General features: G+C 36.3%; 2 protein-coding genes and 1 long non-coding RNA gene across 7 annotated transcripts; 2 read left to right on the forward strand and 1 right to left on the reverse strand.

Annotated features, from left to right (window-relative positions):
- The first annotated feature begins 76 nt into the window (after nucleotides 1-76).
- Nucleotides 77-11,503, forward strand: zmat1 (zinc finger matrin-type 1). 4 transcript variants are annotated; one of them, XR_013300731.1, is made up of 15 exons: nucleotides 77-248; nucleotides 2,062-2,168; nucleotides 2,258-2,341; nucleotides 2,492-2,627; nucleotides 2,746-3,000; nucleotides 3,123-3,213; nucleotides 3,458-3,609; nucleotides 7,112-7,468; nucleotides 8,216-8,290; nucleotides 8,459-8,551; nucleotides 8,669-8,702; nucleotides 10,047-10,263; nucleotides 10,395-10,495; nucleotides 11,102-11,183; nucleotides 11,267-11,503. XR_013300731.1 is itself a non-coding variant. In XM_077603659.1 (12 exons), the coding sequence occupies exons 1-12, from the start codon at nucleotides 110-112 to the stop codon at nucleotides 9,246-9,248; spliced, it is 1,530 nt and encodes a 509-aa protein (XP_077459785.1). In that variant the 5' UTR covers nucleotides 77-109; the 3' UTR covers nucleotides 9,249-9,287. The 4 variants fall into 4 exon arrangements, 2 of the variants coding, with proteins under 2 accessions (XP_077459785.1, XP_077459784.1); XR_013300730.1 differs by having other exon boundaries at nucleotides 10,047-10,202; XM_077603659.1 differs by lacking the exons at nucleotides 10,047-10,263; nucleotides 10,395-10,495; nucleotides 11,102-11,183; nucleotides 11,267-11,503 and adding an exon at nucleotides 9,242-9,287.
- An 830-nt stretch (nucleotides 11,504-12,333) lies between these two features.
- On the reverse strand, nucleotides 12,334-14,319 carry LOC144076126 (uncharacterized). 2 transcript variants are annotated; one of them, XR_013300742.1, is made up of 5 exons: nucleotides 14,254-14,319; nucleotides 13,521-13,600; nucleotides 12,929-13,117; nucleotides 12,764-12,819; nucleotides 12,334-12,409 (listed from the first exon to the last, which is right to left on the reverse strand). It is a non-coding gene; the product is annotated as an uncharacterized LOC144076126 (long non-coding RNA). The 2 variants fall into 2 exon arrangements; XR_013300743.1 differs by having other exon boundaries at nucleotides 12,929-13,016; nucleotides 14,254-14,315.
- Nucleotides 14,320-14,685: 366 nt separating this feature from the next.
- On the forward strand, nucleotides 14,686-17,212 carry cd8a (CD8a molecule). Its single transcript, XM_077603293.1, has 7 exons — nucleotides 14,686-14,833; nucleotides 15,231-15,454; nucleotides 15,538-15,864; nucleotides 15,979-16,071; nucleotides 16,197-16,250; nucleotides 16,394-16,433; nucleotides 16,726-17,212. Exons 2-7 carry the CDS (start codon nucleotides 15,406-15,408, stop codon nucleotides 16,772-16,774), a joined length of 612 nt encoding a protein of 203 aa, XP_077459419.1. The 5' UTR covers nucleotides 14,686-14,833; nucleotides 15,231-15,405; the 3' UTR covers nucleotides 16,775-17,212.
- Nucleotides 17,213-17,615: the final 403 nt, after the last annotated feature.

The following is a 17,615-nucleotide window of genomic DNA, read 5'->3' on the forward strand; positions in this document are numbered from 1 at the left end:
CATAGTTAGCTGGGATAGGCTCCAGCACCCCCCGCGAACCTTGCGAGGTATGGAAAAGCTAGCAGAGCTTTAATGTCAACAACACGCGTGCGCATCAGGTGGGGCAAAAATGGATTTGCTGAACGGCAGAACTCCACAGCGTGTGGAGTCTGGCGCTCCAACAAACATTAAAAACGCCCCCTTTGCGACTTCTGCCACTCCACCCGATAAAGTAATAAACATTAAAAGTGATAGTAGCCAGATTGGAGGTGAGTCTTGTCTAAAACGGGGGAATTACAAGTCGCCTGTCGTTCGACCTGACGCAGGACGGTAGCTTTTTTGCTATGTGGCTAGCCATAGCATCTTAGCCCGAAGTGCTAATGTCATTTTTTTATGACCGAGACGGGGAAATAAAAGTGCAATCACAGAACAAGAATAAGCTTGAAGGCAATTCCTATAATTGCGTTTAGTTAAAAAGATGTAGGTTGGGATGGATCGTGTTTTTTGAAGAGTTATGCGACAGGAGAGCAGGCTAACTCCCCAGCTAACAGCAGTTAGCCGTTTAACTGGCTAGCAGGATTCAAATGTGTCGATCTTAAATTACAGTTGTTTCAATTCATTGAATTATTAGCAGGCAGTTTTTGTTCCTGTTTTCACTGTCTTCTCACTTGGAATTAGTTAGCTTAAGGATCATATCGGACAGGTCTTGTAAAGCATCGAGGTTTACCATTTAATCCAAAACTAACATTGGGTTTTTTTTTTAAATGAAGATGATCCTGCATTTTCAGTGTGCAAACAAATACTTTTCAATACGATCAAGTGTTTGTACGTGAATAGGTGGTTTCAAATCACAACGGCAAGTTAAACTACATTTAAGAGTTTCTGCAGACATTAATGTTTTTGCTTAAATGCTCCCTGGTTAATATCGTTTTTCATACAATAATAGCATGCCTAATGTTGGTTATACGTCCTGTCATATTCCCCCCAGGACACAGTTGATAATCAGGCACTATTTGTGCATTGAATAAGAAAAACGGCTCAGATTTTTGCATGATGTCATAGTTTGCTGGTATTTAAATGTTGATGCTACTGTCATAACGGTACGCGGGGGCGGGGTCTATATTGTTTATATAAACACTCGTCATATTAAATAATTGTTTTTTTCATGTAATTATTTTTACACCAAGTGCCTACCTCTAAAAAAACAGCTCTCCAAATGCTAAAATAATGATCAGTGTTATAATACACTTATTTAGTCCATTTTCATTTTTAAAAAGTCAGCAATTTTTTCTTCCACACACCTCAGACAGTAAAATATGTAATTCTGTACGAGTGGTACCAAATGATTTATTTATAAGCAAATAGTGTTGAGTTTTATTTTAGTACAATAGTGTGTCATTGTATAGTTCATATTAAAGTGTCTTAGACTCTTAACTTTGTACATTAGGTATGATTTATTTTTTAAAAAGCAAATAATGTTTTTTTTGTCCAAGAATCACCATGCTAAAAACAGAAATTACAGTAGCACTTTTGGCTGACCTTAATGTTCATTAAATATGGCAGATGTTTCATACCAAAAAGGTATTTTTTACAATATTGCAAACCTCCATAATAATATGCAATTCTAATTGGTGTTAATTAAAATGTGTAACATAAACTTGAATAAAAATCTACTTAACTTAAAAATGAACAATTCTAAGTGATAGCCTGCAAATGTATTGGCCTGATGTTAAATCCAATTTGCCTGTACTGTAGTACTAACAATTAGGTCACAACTTTACAACATTCAATGATTATTTCAATGACTATTTGAGAGTGCCAGCCATATACATAGTGGTTTTCTTGTACTAGACTGAGTAACTGGACAAAAAAAAAATGAATTAAATGTAGCGCTATAGTATGAATAATGGTTTTCAAGGGTCTGTTAATTAATCTACATCCACAGTCAAATGTTTAGAGACATTTTGTTATTCAGTTGAATGACAGGGTCTCAAAACCATTTACAGCGCGGGTGTTAAGCAGTTTTTTTTCTTGCAATCTCCTCACGACACTCTTCTTGAAGCACTATGTTTTTCCATTCAGGAAATGTGAGTGATGAAGAACTCCTTAAAGGTCTCCTGACTGACCAACTCTGCCATGTGTGTAATGCTGTGCTACTGTTTAAGTCTCAGCGGCTGTCACATTATGAGGTTTGGCTTATATTTTTTTTCTCCCAACATGGAAGATTAATAACCTTGTGAACCCTCATGATAATATCTCTCACCCATTTCCTTTTCAGGGGAAAAAACATGCCCAGAAGTTGAGAATGTACCTGCATAGCAAGAGGGATGAAATGAGGAACAAAAAGCCTTCTGGATTGGTGGTTAGCACATGTTATATACATTTCGGATAGGGGGACCCACACAAGCTGCAGTCTTAACTCAAAGGATTGCTTTGATTGATAGACGCGGATTTCCCTTTTTATTTATTTATTTACAGCACAGAACAAAAATTGTCCCCCATTTTTTTCCAGCACCGCATGCCAAATGACAAGGATCGTTTCTGTGAGCTATGCAACATGGTCTTCAGCTCCACTGTGGTGGCAAAGTCACATTACGAGGGCAGAGTCCACCACAAAAATCTCCGAAAACAAAGTCTTTCTAAAACGGGTAAGCGTACGTTAGGAGAAACGCATTAGCAACGCATTAGCGATGCCGATTGTCAAATTAACACGAATGCAGAAGCAATGATGCCGATTGACAATCATTTTGAATTGATTTCCCTTAGATTCAACAGAGGTCAGTACTACACCCAAGCCATCGGGTGACCGTGCCGCTGAAGATTCGTTGTCGGGATCGGGGGACTGTACAGACCCGGCCACGAATTCTAATGCAGTTATATCGGACCCAAACAAGTTCTGTGTCTTGTGTGAGATGTCCTTCAATAATGGCCGAATGGCAACGCAACATTATAATGGCCGCAAGCACCAAAGGAACAAAGCCAGACTGCAGATGATGGAAAAGCTTAAAGAACTTCAAAAAGGTAACGATGGGTAAAAAAAAGATTAAGCCATGCACTGCAAAAATCCAAATCATGGCATATCTAAGATGGTTGGAAGCAATTTGTGCTTTAGATTTCATTACCCCCTGATTTGTTTTGGGCAGAAGACCCTCTGTCGTGCGCCATATGTAATTCACACTTCAACTCTGTGGAGATGTACAAATCCCACATGCAAGGGAACAAGCATTACATAAGGTAAGCTTGCTGTACAGTTCATAACACGCACCATATAGTCTTTTGGTTGATTCATATTATACCTTACAATCAAAACAAGAATAATTGGGTACTCAGTCATTGGTAGATACTGCAGCCGAACACAGATATCGTACCTGGTATTTTTTTTAGCTGCAAGGATTTCATTTGTTCATGATAATTACAAGCTATTTTAAAATAAAATTTAAAAAAAGCAAAATAAAACAATGTTTTGTTTGTTCACCAGGGAGAAAAAGGTCTTTGAACTGTGCAAATCCAAAAAGAAATCCTTTAACACGTTTGCTGATCAACTTGCACATTACATCGAAGTCCAAAAAGCTCGTGGCATCGACCCTAAGATCGGCTCGATTCTATGCAAGGATGAAACGCAGTATGAAGGTGACCAAGTAGAAACAATATCCAATCTGGAGAACGAACACATGACACACCAACATCCCCAGAATATTGACAACTGTTCCCTCACGCATGACCCTGACCTGCCCCATCATGCCCCTCAGTTCAGTTTAGAGACTTTCCAACCTCCGTATATGGGCACTCCCTGGTTTTCAGACTGTTGGGAACGCTACCAAACATCTTCCCCATACTCGAAGCCATCTATGCAGTCGACTGCTCGATCGACAAAGAGACGTAGAAAGTGCTCAAGCTCCTCCTCGCATTCCACCTCGTCCTTTTCCTCTTACACTAGCAGCGAGGCGAGCGATAGCGACGAGGCGAAACGCAAGCAGAGAGAGAAGAGGAGGAGCAAAAAATCCCGCAGGGAAAGAGGCAGACGATCAAGAACGACGAACTCGGACAAGACGAGGCACAGGCAACAAAACAGGGCGAGAGATGATCGCCCGGAGGAGAGGAGGAAAGATGATAACGAAGAAGTGGGGGGAGAGAGGGGAAAAAAGCGCAAATATCACACCAGGCAGAGACCGCAAGAAAAGAAAGAATTTGAGGGTGAGGACGGGGCGAAGGATGCCGCTGACTTGCTGGAAAGCAGACAAGAGATAGAAGAAAATGTGCAGGCGGATGAAAGACAGGCAGAGCAAGACCATTTTAAAACCAGGAAAGATAAGAAGAAAGCAAAAATATTAGATAATAGGACGGAGGAGGAAAAGTTGTGGGATGATTCCATTCTTGGCTTTTAAATCCAGGAAGTGGACTGAAAATATTTATTTATTAAACCGTTTTAGGATCATTCAAGAGCAATGATACTCATATATTTTCAAATGCAAAGATTGAGTTGAATTAAGACATAAATGATTCCACTTGATATATTGCTTAATGTTTTAAGGTGTTTCACACCCAATATAATATTTGATAGCTTTATAATCAATTTTCACTTTTATTTGATGCTGGTGTGAATGTTCCCTCGTACAATTAAAATACAATTGAAAAGAATATGACAGATCAGAATTGCGTATTGGGGCTTATAATCCTTGAGCAGCAAGAGTGGCCGCTTTTTGTTGTTGTTGTTTTTTTAAATCTCAAGTACCAATTACAGCTACGGGCTACAAAACTATGTTTTGTTGTCAGTTTGTTTATCATACATTTTTTTTCTTTTTATATTGTGATGCCTGAATTAATATTGATGCCATTAGATTTATTAATAGGTATACAATTTCCATAAAAGGTGAAACGAGCGACACTATTTTAAAACAATATGCAAGTATTTTCGGAAGTTGATTCGATTATCGACATCTGCCGGAATCCAAGTCAAAGCAATTTAAGAGTCCTTCACAGATCTTCATTGCGAACTCAGATCAATAGTCCTCGGCCCGGGACTGTGTGATCTGTCAGGTCAATAGTCCTCAAAACAATTAAATGTCCTCGGGGCCAGCTGCAGGGGGGAAAGTGTCCTGGGTAACGTTATACTGAGCGATTAATGTTTCACATATACATATAATGATTAATATTCCACACATACATATAATGATTAATATTCCACACATACATATAATGATTAATATGCACATATATAATAATATCCCAGAATAACCCCAACACCATTTTAATTTAAAAAAAAAGATTGCAGCAAAACCTTTAGATGCATAATACAATCTGGAAAAAGCAAAACATCACCTATAATTTTGTTGTAAAATGTAGTTCAATGGCAGATTCTAAATCTGACAAACGCTTAATAGTGGAGTGATGTGAAAATAACCCGCTTAAGCATCAAGAGCCTTTTTTTTCGTAGAATCCTGCAGTTTCATTCCCTATCTCAGTCGAGTGGTCGACTTTTTAGGAGACCCACATCCTCTCGTTTCAGAGAACACCAACACATGCACACACTCTTGGACATTGAAATTGGTCTGGCTTCTTTAAATTGATTCAAAACAAATCTCTAATAGATTAATTGGAATAAAATCATGAGTGCGAGCGACTGAGAGATGCTGTTGTAGAAAAACAAACAAACCTCAACAACATGCATTTGCTTTGCTAGCAGCAATTATTCCACAACTCTTTTGTGTGAAGGAAGACAAAAAAAAGGTTTTCATCCAGATGTCTTTGCCTGTTTTGATATTTTAGGTCATTATTTGAAGTTGGGTGTATAGGCCTCCGTTGAGCGTGAGGTTATGCACCTGAGACCACAGGAGTGCAAACAATTGCTATGTTAAAATTCAACTTGAATGTCTCGTCGCTCACAGTTGCTTTATCTAAACATGACATTGTTGTTATTTTTCCTTTTTTGTTTTGATGTCACACTCTTTGCGTTGTTCTTTTCTATCAACGTTATCGTCTGCGTATCTGAATTGAATGCTTTTATTGTCATTCTACAAGTATAATGAGATTTAAAGCTTCACCACAAAGTCCACAAATAACAAACAAGCAAATAAATAATAAAAAAATAAATAATACATAAATAAATGGTCAACAACATATATAAGTAGGAATGTGCACAAATAACAACCAACAATCAATAAATAATAATAATAAATACATAAGTAGTCACCATAATAAGCAATGTAATATGTGGAATACACTCATGAGATTTACTAAGAGCTGACTTTAAAAGGATTTAACAAAAACAATAATGTTGCACAAATAACCACAAGATGTACATTGAGAAAAGCTTCAACTGACATCCAGAACTTAATCTAAAAGGTAATTGATGTATTATTAATATTGACTTTTTTATAATATTCGTTTGCAATGGTACATGTTCAGCATTCCAATTATAACTTGTAATAACTGTCACTCTTATTGAGCAAATACATTTTGAAAATCACTGACAATATGGTAACTGAGGAAAGTGAAGGGGCTGGTGTGTTATACATACAGCACAGTACAGTATGAAATGCGTGTTACATTAGGCATGGTGTTACCATGATGATTTTACATTGAACCCGCCTATTGTCATAAAATGAAATGATCGGCACTCCCTCTCAGTCTCCACACGACGAGATCAACGATGCTACGAACCCTTGTTCTTGAAGCAACGCCACTTTTGTGGACTCTGCTCACACCATTCATTTGGTCGTTGGGTGAGTTTATGTCACTGGTTATGCACGTTTACGTATGTTTACATAGAATCCCGTTCGGAAACCTTTTTTACGAAGGTGATCTCATTCTATCTGCATACTATGATTCCTTATCATCAATTGTATAATTGTAATCATCAGTCTGAATAAGAATAGTTGAATATGTGTGGAGATTCAAGGTTATTTAATGTTTTTTTTTTATTTGCAGGCTGTATATTTTAAAAATTGAGATGAGAAAGTTCAAAATTTGTCCTTTCATAGCAGATTTTGTAGGTCTGGCATGAGTCTCAAACAAGGAGCCTGTCTTGTGTTTGATTGGGTTACCAAAAGGCCTAAGAAAATGTGCGTCAGTGTAAATTTTGTGTAAAATGTAGTCTGGTTAACGCACGTTTCATTTTTGCCTCTCGCTATAGGTTCGGGGCAGACCTTGGAACAAACTGCAGCAAGTGTCCTCTACACTCAGCTCCTCACAACTGAGTTCATTCACTGCCAATGCCCGGAGAGCAACTCCTGCGAGATGGTCTTCTGGTTTCGCACGCTGCCCAGCCATAATAAGGTTCAATATTTGGGCAGGTTGAGCGTTGCCAATCGTATGGTTCACGGCGACGATGTGGATGCCAATCAGTTCAAGTTCAGCAAAAGAAAATCGGAAAAGTTCATACTACAAATCATGAATGTGACAAAAGAGGACATTGGAACTTATTCTTGTCTCGTGCTCGACAAGAACGATAAAGAAGTGTGGCTGACTGGTGCTCGTCTTGTTCCTGGAGGTTTGTATTCTGAAAAATGCTTCTTGATGTTCTACATGTGCGGAAATGTGATTAGGCAGCTGTCAGTTTCATTCTGAGAACATTATCTTCAAACTTCTGACTGTTTCTATTGTAGAAATTATTTAAGACTTTCATCTAATTTTTCTATTTTATGGTAGTTTCCGTTGATGTATATATGCGTGTATATATATGTACATGTGTGTATGTGTATGTATGTATATATATATATGTATTTGTGTGTGTATGTATATATATATATATATATATATATATATATATATATATATATATATATATATATACATATATATACTACAGCTGCGACACATGGAAAAAAGCGTCAATAATAACCTCATACAATTAAATATATAGGATACGTATACACGTTCAGCTTTTGGAATTACAATGAAACAAAAAACTATTGCATATATACATATGCATATATATATATATATATATATATATATATATATATATACATACACATATATATATACACACACACATATATATACGTATATATATATATATATATATATATATATATATATATATATATATATATATATATATATATATACATACAATAGTTTTTTGTTTCATTGTAATTCCAAAAGCTGAACGGTTATTTTAGTATTTTTGTAATATCTATTGGAAATATTTTTTTTATTTATATATATACCAATATGAGAAATTTTCTCTTTGTCATAATGCCTCTTCATTTCATTTTTACATCCCTCCTCACAGAAATGCGCCCAACCATACCATCTGAATCAGCAGTATCCAACAAACATGACTGTAACTGCAGCGACCCACCAGCAGGTAAATCATTTGCGCGCAGTTTGTCAAAAATGTTCATGGTAGATCGTACGGCAATAAAATAAGCAAAAGAATATCAGATCACTATTTTTTTTACATTTTTCATCAAATGATTTGTTTTCTAATTTACCTGTGACACAATTATTGTTTTTACTACTGAATGTTGTGCAGCGGGCGATTGTGATTGGCTTCCGTTTTGGTCCCTGGCTGGTCTCTTCACATTTCTGATGATCACACTGTTCTGCACCCTCTTCTTCTTTAGCCGTGAGTATTCTAAACATTAGTTCTAATGTAGTGGTTTGTAAATACAAACAAACAAAAATTGACTATAATATTGAATAATAATACATTTTTTGTGTCTGTATGCATTGATTCTTGTAGGACTTCCCAAAAAATGTTCTCACCATATTGTAAAGTAAGTATATAGCATAAGCTCCTGTTAAGTAGGCTTTTTGAATTTCAATGTTTGCTGACTCTGCAAGAAACATTTATTTTCATTTTTTTTGTTGAAAAAAAATTGCAAAAGGAATCCGTGCCAAAGTAAGAATGTTATGTCAAACACTTTTCAAATATTTGCTAAATAGTAGTTGAAACTGTGTTCATGGATTGTGTTCCTAAACTAAGAAATGATGACTTTGTATTTCCGCTTTCTATTGTTGTTTGTAAAAAAATTCTAAAAAAATCAAGCATTTGATATTTTGTGGAAATGTTCGTAAATGTATACTACTAAATGTTTAAATATTTCAATACAAAACAAACTTTAAATACTTTTTATTTGCACCTGCAGTCGCTTTGCAGTGTTGATGACGACTTCCATCTCATAAATTTTATGCAGTATTTTTCTACATATTTTAATCTAAATACAGAACCTCTAATGTAGGTTGAAAGTTGATGGATGTAATGTGCTACTGCATTATGAATGGAAAGCGCTTTGCATTTCTTTTGTCTCTGCAGATGTTGAGTTTGAGTTCCACCTATAAGCAAAATACATTTCCTTTTGTATATGTATACGCACACCTGTGCGAGAGAAGTACGACTCTTTCCTGTGTGCAAGAAACTCAAACCTTGTTTACCATTTGAGATCCTCGTTTGCACTCTGGAACAAAAAGACCACAAAAGTACCACAACATGTACCACAAACTCTGCACAGAGGCAATACAGTTTGGAAAGGAAATAAAGAAAGAAAGAATCATGATGATGAACATGACATCGTTAAGACATACATCTTTCATGAATTTTGTTCTTGCAATGAAAAACAATGCATGTTTATGTTTAAAAAAACAGGGTTTGCCGTGCTATACTGTATGTAATCTAACAGATTAAAAACATTTAACCAATCACATTTCAGCCATCATTTGTTGCCAGGGTCAGAAATCTACCTGGAGGCCCTGCAGGATAAAATAAGCGTTGATAATACTGTTGCTTTAACCAATCAGATTTCGAGTTGGTCTAGCCAGAGCTACCAAACTATCTGTAGCGAACTGCACAAGAAAATATACATATCCTATATAATATTTAATTGTATGAAGTTATTATTGACGCTTTTTTCTATGTGTCACAGCTGTAGTTGCAGTAAATGTTTTATAGCCATAAAATAGTTATTGAGGGTTGGATTGATTCAGGCGTAGCAATACTGAAGGTGTACATGTAAAATGCCCCAAAAATAGACACACAAATACTACATTGTTTTCATAATAACGTGTATTTGTCTAATGCACGTTATTAAGAAAACTATTTTGTGTGTGTCTATCTTTAATAGGCGTGGCCGAGGTCAGAGTTCAAATGGGCGCCGTCATCTTCAAAATGGCGGATGAGCCAGGAGCCAGTATGGCTGTGGACTGCAGAGCAGCTCAGAAGTGACGATTTACCGAAGAAAGACCTGATAAACTTCTTACTGGACAATGCAGCGCATTCGGTACGTTGTCATTTGGGGATTTCGAAGCCCCCAGTTCTCATTTTAAGAGTGCTTTTTGACGGTAGGTTGCTTCGATCGCGTGATGTCGCTCCACGCAGATGGAGACAGAAAAATGTTTGCTAACAAATTGGCTACATTGCGTTACCAATAACCCTTTATGTTTAAAAGGAATCATTCCATTGTGTGTTTCAGTTCCTCAACGAGCACAGACTGCTGGGAAACATGAAGAATGTGGCCAAAACGGCCAAAAATGAGCAGCTTCTCGACGCCATTACGAGCTGTTTTTCAGGAAAGTGAGTCATTTATTTATATTCTATTTTCTCTATCCGTGTAATAATTACACGTCGGCGTTTAGTATTCACGGCTTTGCTCAATTAGCTTGTTTTTCATTGATACATTCACATTTTTAATGAAAACACACTAACAGGCTTAGTGTTGATTTTTAATAGCAAGAACCTGTGTGGATAAGTCACACTCACACAAATGCCATCAGTGGAGGTGTAAGGAATAAAAAGTACTTGTAGAATATACCTTTGCCCTGGGCTTGTTTTCCCTATCTCTTAAAGGAAGACCTCAGGGCCTGCCCTTTTCATGTTTAGTTTTAAATGTGGTTTTGACAAAACCTAAGTGAGACATTCATTCAACAATAGTGCAGCGGTCATTTTCGACTCAAGTTTAAACATATGGTATAAATAACCATTTTTCCCTCAGTGCAAGAAGAGAACAGAAGCAATGATGACTTTTTGGGATATTTATTTAAAAATAAATAATGGATTTGAAATGATTGACTGAAAAACTCATCCAGGATGGAATAACATTGGAAATGAATGTGAGACATTTGTGCATCAAAGTGGTTAGTTAAATAAGCAATTTCATAATCATGCTGTAGTGTTTTGTAGATTTTTAAAGCCGCGAAGATGGAGGTGGTGAAAGCTGTCAAAATTGACGAAGACCAAAGAAGTCAAGGCAGTTGTGGATGAGGTAAGACCCAAGTGTTCTGGTTATTTCTTATTTTCATGTCATGTGTACTAAACTTGCTCATTTTGTATCTTGCTTCTCTTCAGGATCCACCCAAAGTAACGCTAAAGAAAGGGTGACACGATGAATGGAACAATCTTTGACACCAATGTCCCCCCACTGGTACTTGTTGCAGAGCAGGGGTCTCAAACTCTGGTCCTCGAGGGCCCCTGTCCAGTCTGTTTTCCATATCTCCCACCACATCTGAATCAAATGATCAACTCATCAGCAAGCCAAGAGCTTGATCATTTGATTTTGGTGTGTTGGAAGACATACTGGATAGGAGCTCCCTGTTATAGAGACTCTTATTTTTGAGTTTCTGCCTCTGACAAAAAGAAAAAGCAAACCAAACCTGAGTATCAAAGTCATCAGAAGGGTATGTTTAATATTTCCATTTTCCCCTCTTGTTGCTTTAAAGTTGTGCATTCTTTTGCAGTGCTGACTGAGGAAAGGAGAGTTGACACTTGAGTGGCATTATGGGAAGGGCCTTACTGGTAAGTATCTTTTTGATGATTTTTTTTTGACAAAGACTACTGACTTAATTAGTACCCAGTGTATTTTTTTAGATATTGGACTTGGGTGGAAATCTAGAAGAAAATGAAAGTCAGACACCAAGTTTAATATTTAAACTAAAATACTCGGTACCAATTAAGTCAGTAGGTTTTTTGTCAAAAATGTTCTGACTTAGTAGTACCCAGTTTATTTTTTTAGATATTGGACTTGGTGTCTGACATGTTCATTTTCTTCCACCCAAGTCGAATATCTAAAAACAATTGACTGGGTACTAATTAAGTCAGAACATTTTTGACAAAAAACCTACTGACTTAATTGGTACCCAGTATTTTAGTTTAAATATTAAACTTGGTGTCTGACTTGTTCATTTGCTTCTAGATTTCCACCCAAGTTCAATATCTAAAAAAAATTGACTGAATACTGATTGTCAGTAGTTTTTTTTTTTACATTGTCTGACTCTTTCTTCCAGATTTCTTGTCCATTTACCGGTGGATGATTACACTCCAAGAAGAATTGTGAACCAGTTTGTGGAAAAATAAAAGTTCTTGAAATTTATACATGTCATATTCTTCATTTACCGAACAAAAGAATACAAGTAACATGATGTATTCAAAATTTTATTAACACACTTAAAATCACATTGAAGAATTGATGTAGTCCATCTTATTTTTCTCCACCTGCAGACAAAAGATCAAATTTTTACACTGGAAATATTTTAAGAACAAGTATAATGGCCTTAAAATAGTTAAACACATAGAAACAATTGCAGATTTTTACACTTAGAATAAAATTTTAAAAACTTAATTGTTGTATTTCCAAAAATTAACACTTAGCCAAAAAAAATTGCAGATGAATTATTCTAAGTGTAAACTTCTGATTTCAACAAAATACTTAGGAATAGAACAATTAAAAAAAAGACCCATGAAAGGGTTTTAGGTCTTTTTTCCCCCCAAGTGTTTTAAAAAAGACAATTGCTGCTCAAATCTCCTTTATTTGTTGGCTTAAATCTTTAAAAATAAGATACTTCTTACCTTGGGGGTCTGTCCTCTCACTTTGCCACCATGAGCCAGAGAACTCTGGACTTCACCTATTAGAAAATTGCAACTTTAGTCAGTGAAACCACCACTAAAATAGATCTGATTTCACATAAGATAATGTTTTAATTTGGATATTCTACAATAAACAAATATATGTACCTCTCAGAAGATTGCCAGAGTTCAGAGATGGAACATCAAGTGGGCAAACTGGTCAGATCACCTGGTCCTCCGGAGTCTGGACAAAGGCCTGATGCAAGCAAAAGTTATCATATAGAGCAGGGGTAGGGAACCCATGGCTCGGGAGCGATATGTGGCTCTTTCCATAGGTGCGTATGGCTCTCCACTAACCTGTGAGGTAAAATATGGAAATCACTGGTGAGAGAGCCGAGTCCCGAACGCACTAAAATGAGCGTCACTGTGGCGTTGACACTACCTCTACCACCACTTTAATCATAATTTTGTTTTTTATCACTCTTCTGCATGCATGATATCATTGATACTGATTTATTAGCAACAGCATAACAATGTTGTCAAAAGAATTCTGAGACTTTTTGTACTTTAAAAGTGGTGAAATGATGAAAAACACACTTCATGTATTTTTACTTTTCAATTCTGAGAATGGCTCTCAAGAAATAACATTAGAAAACATGAATTGTTTATGGCTCTCTCTGTCAAAAAGGTTCCTGACCCCTGATATAGAGACTGGAGATTTAACAGATAGGCTTAGGTGTTTTTTTTAAACTAGTGTTACCTTGATCTGGCCCAGTCTCCTCCCCTGTAACCTCAAGGTTGTGAGTGATCTGGGGACCCAGGAAGAGCTGTATCTTGACGCTAAAAAAGGAAAATTTGATTTAACCATGCTATTTGGGAGTTGCCAAACAATTATTACAGCAAAGAAAAATTGTACAAGAAATTTAATAAACGATCAAGATAAATATAAATAAGTCTGAGTGCTCCGTGCTATTTTCCCTTTTCCAGAAAAGGCGATTAAACATACAGCACTAGGAACAGCTAAGAGAAAGTTGGCTTAACATTTTTTGAATAGATGTGTGTGAAAACAGAACAATTACAAACTGGAAACGGGTGTGTTTAGCACTCGGAGTGAAAATTATAATTACAAACAACACACCAGGAAACTAAGTCATGCTTCTGGATGTTATTTTTGAGTGCGACTTTGCCCAGCAAACTGTACGTTGATGTCTCGGCTTTGTTTGATTAAATTAAAAGTCTTTCGACACGACTAAATAATGGGGAGAAAACGGACAATATACTTTTAAAGTCAATTGGCGTCATTGTGACGCTAATGCTAAGCTAACTAGTCACATTCGGCACACAAGGAGCCCAAACTTTGTTGTCAACGGTGTGTTCAAGATGGCATTAAACTAACAGATTTGTTGGCGTTTTTGGCTCAATTGATGCCTAAAAAAATCTACCGGTACCGTTATAAAAATGCACTTAGGAGAGTAAATTTCTCTACACCTTACCTCGTCGTGCTAGTCGTCCATTAGCATGACGCTGTTTCATAGGGCGAGATTCTGCGCATGTGCGTAATTTACGCAGCTGCTCGTCATTGGCGTAACCACGCCCATTTTACTTAGTATTTTACATCAGCTCACCTTTATTCCAGGCCATCTGTCTCCATAAAAAAATGTAACATTTGAAACACAAAGAATGATTCATTGTATTGTAGTATACAATAACTCAGTGGTGGACCATCAGTCCATGAATACTTATTAAAAAATTCCAAATTGTCTGTGAGCTTTCTTTCATTGCTTTCCCCTAGTTTGCGCTGTTTCCAGGTGTGTTTTCATATTTAAGCATTTAACCAATTAAATTTCAGCCATTATTTGTTGCCAGGGTCAAAAATCTACCTGGAGGTCTTCACAATCAGTTCTACAGGCCCTGTAGCATAAAATCTTATCTCAGAGCCAGAATGGGAAAAATAAGATTGGTTTTACCAAAAAAGTACTACTTAAAAATAAAAAAAAATCCTGTACAAAAGTTATTATACAGCATACACAACTTGGAGTGATCCACAATGAAGCAGCAAACTAATCCCATCATGTGAGTAAAAATAAATACTAATGTGCAGGGACAGAACAAAATCCAAATTGAATGATGATTAAAAACATTAGATCATGAACCAGCCGAAAATTATTCAGACTTGCTTCTGCGTTGTATTTGATGTCTTCCTGTCGTGGAATAGATGAAAATCAACAACACAGTGAATGCACTGACCACTATTTACCGTTTTACAGTATTGACTTACCATCAGAGAAAAGGAAATGAAACAGACATTAGAGAAGATCATGAATCAAGAATACTAGAAAATTTGCTTTATTTTCCCACACTACTGTATTGTACATATCTTTTTCATCACAACTAGAACTGGGGTTGTCTTGTATACGTACATGTGTGTTACTCTCATTTACTTTGTGGTTGGGTACAAAATGTCATAAAGCAGGTGACATGGAGATCAGCAAAACTTTTTCAACACACTGCTATGTAGAGCGCAACCTCGATGCACTCGTATGTGGTGCGATGAGGCCGTTTGACACCTCAAGAGGGGTGTGTTTGCACGTCTACTCCTTTACAAGTGCAATCTTGACACCACCAACGTAGCCGTGCTCTCTCAAATGGATCAACAGTGGATTTGCGTTTTGACCCTGCTCTTATTTTACAAGGGTAAGTATTCATTTTGACCAGAAATATTTAGCACGCCACGTTATGGACTTGATGGACGATTCCCACATCGTGTTGTCTTTCAGAGTTAACTGCAGGAGAAGGCAAAGAGCACATATGCAAAGAAGGGGAGCCGGTTGAAATTACTTGCAAGCCTTTAGAACTGGGCTCGATGATTATGTGGTTTCGAGTACTGGACCATTCTGGCATGGAGTTCCTGGCATCCTTCTCCAACAATGGCCTCTCCAAGTCATCGAGTGGCTCCTTCTCATCCACCTTTCAAGTGACAAAAATCCGTGATAATGTCCTCATACTCAAGTCCTTCAGAAAAGCTCAGGACAGCGGCATTTACAGCTGTGTAACTCTCAAAGACAACCAAATGAAGTTTGGACCCGTCACCCGATTGACTGGAGGTGAATTTATATTTATATTTTTATACCTCGTTCAAATGATTGAGCGCATTCTACCGACAGAGCATTGTTTGACTATAGGAAACCTTTTTATGTATTTATTTTTATTACAAACAGTTAAAACTTCCCCAAATTTGATGGTGGAGACCATCGAACTCAATCCATCCACAACCACTTCGCCCTGTGTTTGTGGGGATGCTAATATGCAAGGTAAAGCATTATTAATGTCCTTCCCAGTCCACAGTCCGTGTTTGAAAACACCTCAAGTATAAATATATACTTTTCTTCAGGCGATGACTTGATGTGCAGTCTCTTAATACTGATTCCACTGGCAGGCACTTGTTTCCTTCTTTTGCTGGTCATCTGCATTATTCTAGTGTACTGCAATCGTAAGTGCCATTCAGTAATATATTCACGTACAAAATTCCTATGTCACATCCCATTATAATTCACAATTGATTCTTTACACTTTGGAAAATAGCTTTACTTGACTAAACTTCAAATGTTTGGGGTTTCTTGTTACGTATTGCAGAAGTTAAGACACGGCGGTGCCCGCATCATCACAAGAAGAGGTGTGTTGTTGAATTATTTAGTTATGTAGTTTAGTAATTGTTATCATTTAAATTGTGGCCTACATTTGAGACAGACTCTGTGGTTTAACTCTGTCTATTTTGGAGTTGTGTGGGGAAATTAAATAAAAATGCACGTTCATTCTTATGTGAATTAATAGGTTAGTTAATTAGTATGATAATATGGTGTTTTATATATATATATAGCAAATGGATAACAAAACAGAAAAGTACAATTGATGGTTATCTACCTCGAGAACGTCTTCATCTAAAAAAGCTTTTCTGTATTTTTCAGGCCACGGAACAAAATGCCTGTTGAAAAACAACAGCAGCAGAACACATGATCACTGTACACTTTTACAAATATTATATTATGTGGACGTATCGCTCTGAGATGAAAATGGATGTATAAAAAGGTTTTCAGAATAATTCAAAAGCTCCCCTTTTTTACAAGTCCACGGTAGGTGACTTTTAGCGGTAATTATTTCGAGTAAAAAAATTATGATCTGAATTTTGCCATATTTTGTTGAAAACAATATCTGAAATCAAAATAGTTTATGCTTATTAATAAATACACATGAGACACGATTAATTGCAGCAGTTAATGGTGATGTAAAACGATATGTGTAGTGGACTTTTTAATATGGATTTAACAAATTGTGTATTTATCTCACTGTAGAAATGTGCTAAAAATATAGTACTGTTTCTCTTTTTTTTACACAAAGAATATACAATTCTATGTTACTCTTGTAACTTGACCATATTTCATTTAAAAGCACTCAAATGATTCTGATGTTCACTTTACATACATTTATTTAATTTGTGGTAAATGCAACCTATTTTTGATTCCTTGATTTGAGCTCTTTTTCATATTTAAAATAAAAGCGCATTTGGACCTAAGTGAACCATTTGTAATTCATGTTGCATTATTTCAAATATTTAAACTCAATCAAGCAAATCATGGGCACAATACTTTTTAAATTCTTAAATTTGGGATGTGCGGATAGTATGAAAAATCGACACAAATGAGAAATTTGAATTTCAATGAATTGTTTGTCTTTATTTATGATTTCAACTTATCTGCATCACAATCAATCATTCAGGATCGTGGCTAAAAATCTTTTTAACATTCAATACTTTTAGAAAAATATATGTGTTTAAGACCTCCAAAGTGAACAGGAAGTG

This window comes from Stigmatopora argus, chromosome 6, assembly GCF_051989625.1.
Source record: "Stigmatopora argus isolate UIUO_Sarg chromosome 6, RoL_Sarg_1.0, whole genome shotgun sequence".
In the NCBI taxonomy this organism is placed as follows: Eukaryota; Metazoa; Chordata; class Actinopteri; order Syngnathiformes; family Syngnathidae; genus Stigmatopora; species Stigmatopora argus.

What these genes read in the sequence shown, in the direction of transcription:
- zmat1 (XM_077603658.1), top strand. Translation starts at nt 110, where the DNA reads ATGGATTTGCTGAACGGCAGAACTCCACAGCGTGTGGAGTCTGGCGCT. An exon ending in TGATAGTAGCCAGATTGGAG is followed by an intron (nt 249 to 2,061) that starts GTGAGTCTTGTC and finishes TTTTCCATTCAG; the next exon opens with GAAATGTGAGTGATGAAGAA. An exon ending in AGCGGCTGTCACATTATGAG is followed by an intron (nt 2,169 to 2,257) that starts GTTTGGCTTATA and finishes TTTCCTTTTCAG; the next exon opens with GGGAAAAAACATGCCCAGAA.
- cd8a (XM_077603293.1), top strand. Translation starts at nt 15,406, where the DNA reads ATGGATCAACAGTGGATTTGCGTTTTGACCCTGCTCTTATTTTACAAG. An exon ending in TGGGGATGCTAATATGCAAG is followed by an intron (nt 16,072 to 16,196) that starts GTAAAGCATTAT and finishes TTCCACTGGCAG; the next exon opens with GCACTTGTTTCCTTCTTTTG. An exon ending in CCGCATCATCACAAGAAGAG is followed by an intron (nt 16,434 to 16,725) that starts GTGTGTTGTTGA and finishes TGTATTTTTCAG; the next exon opens with GCCACGGAACAAAATGCCTG.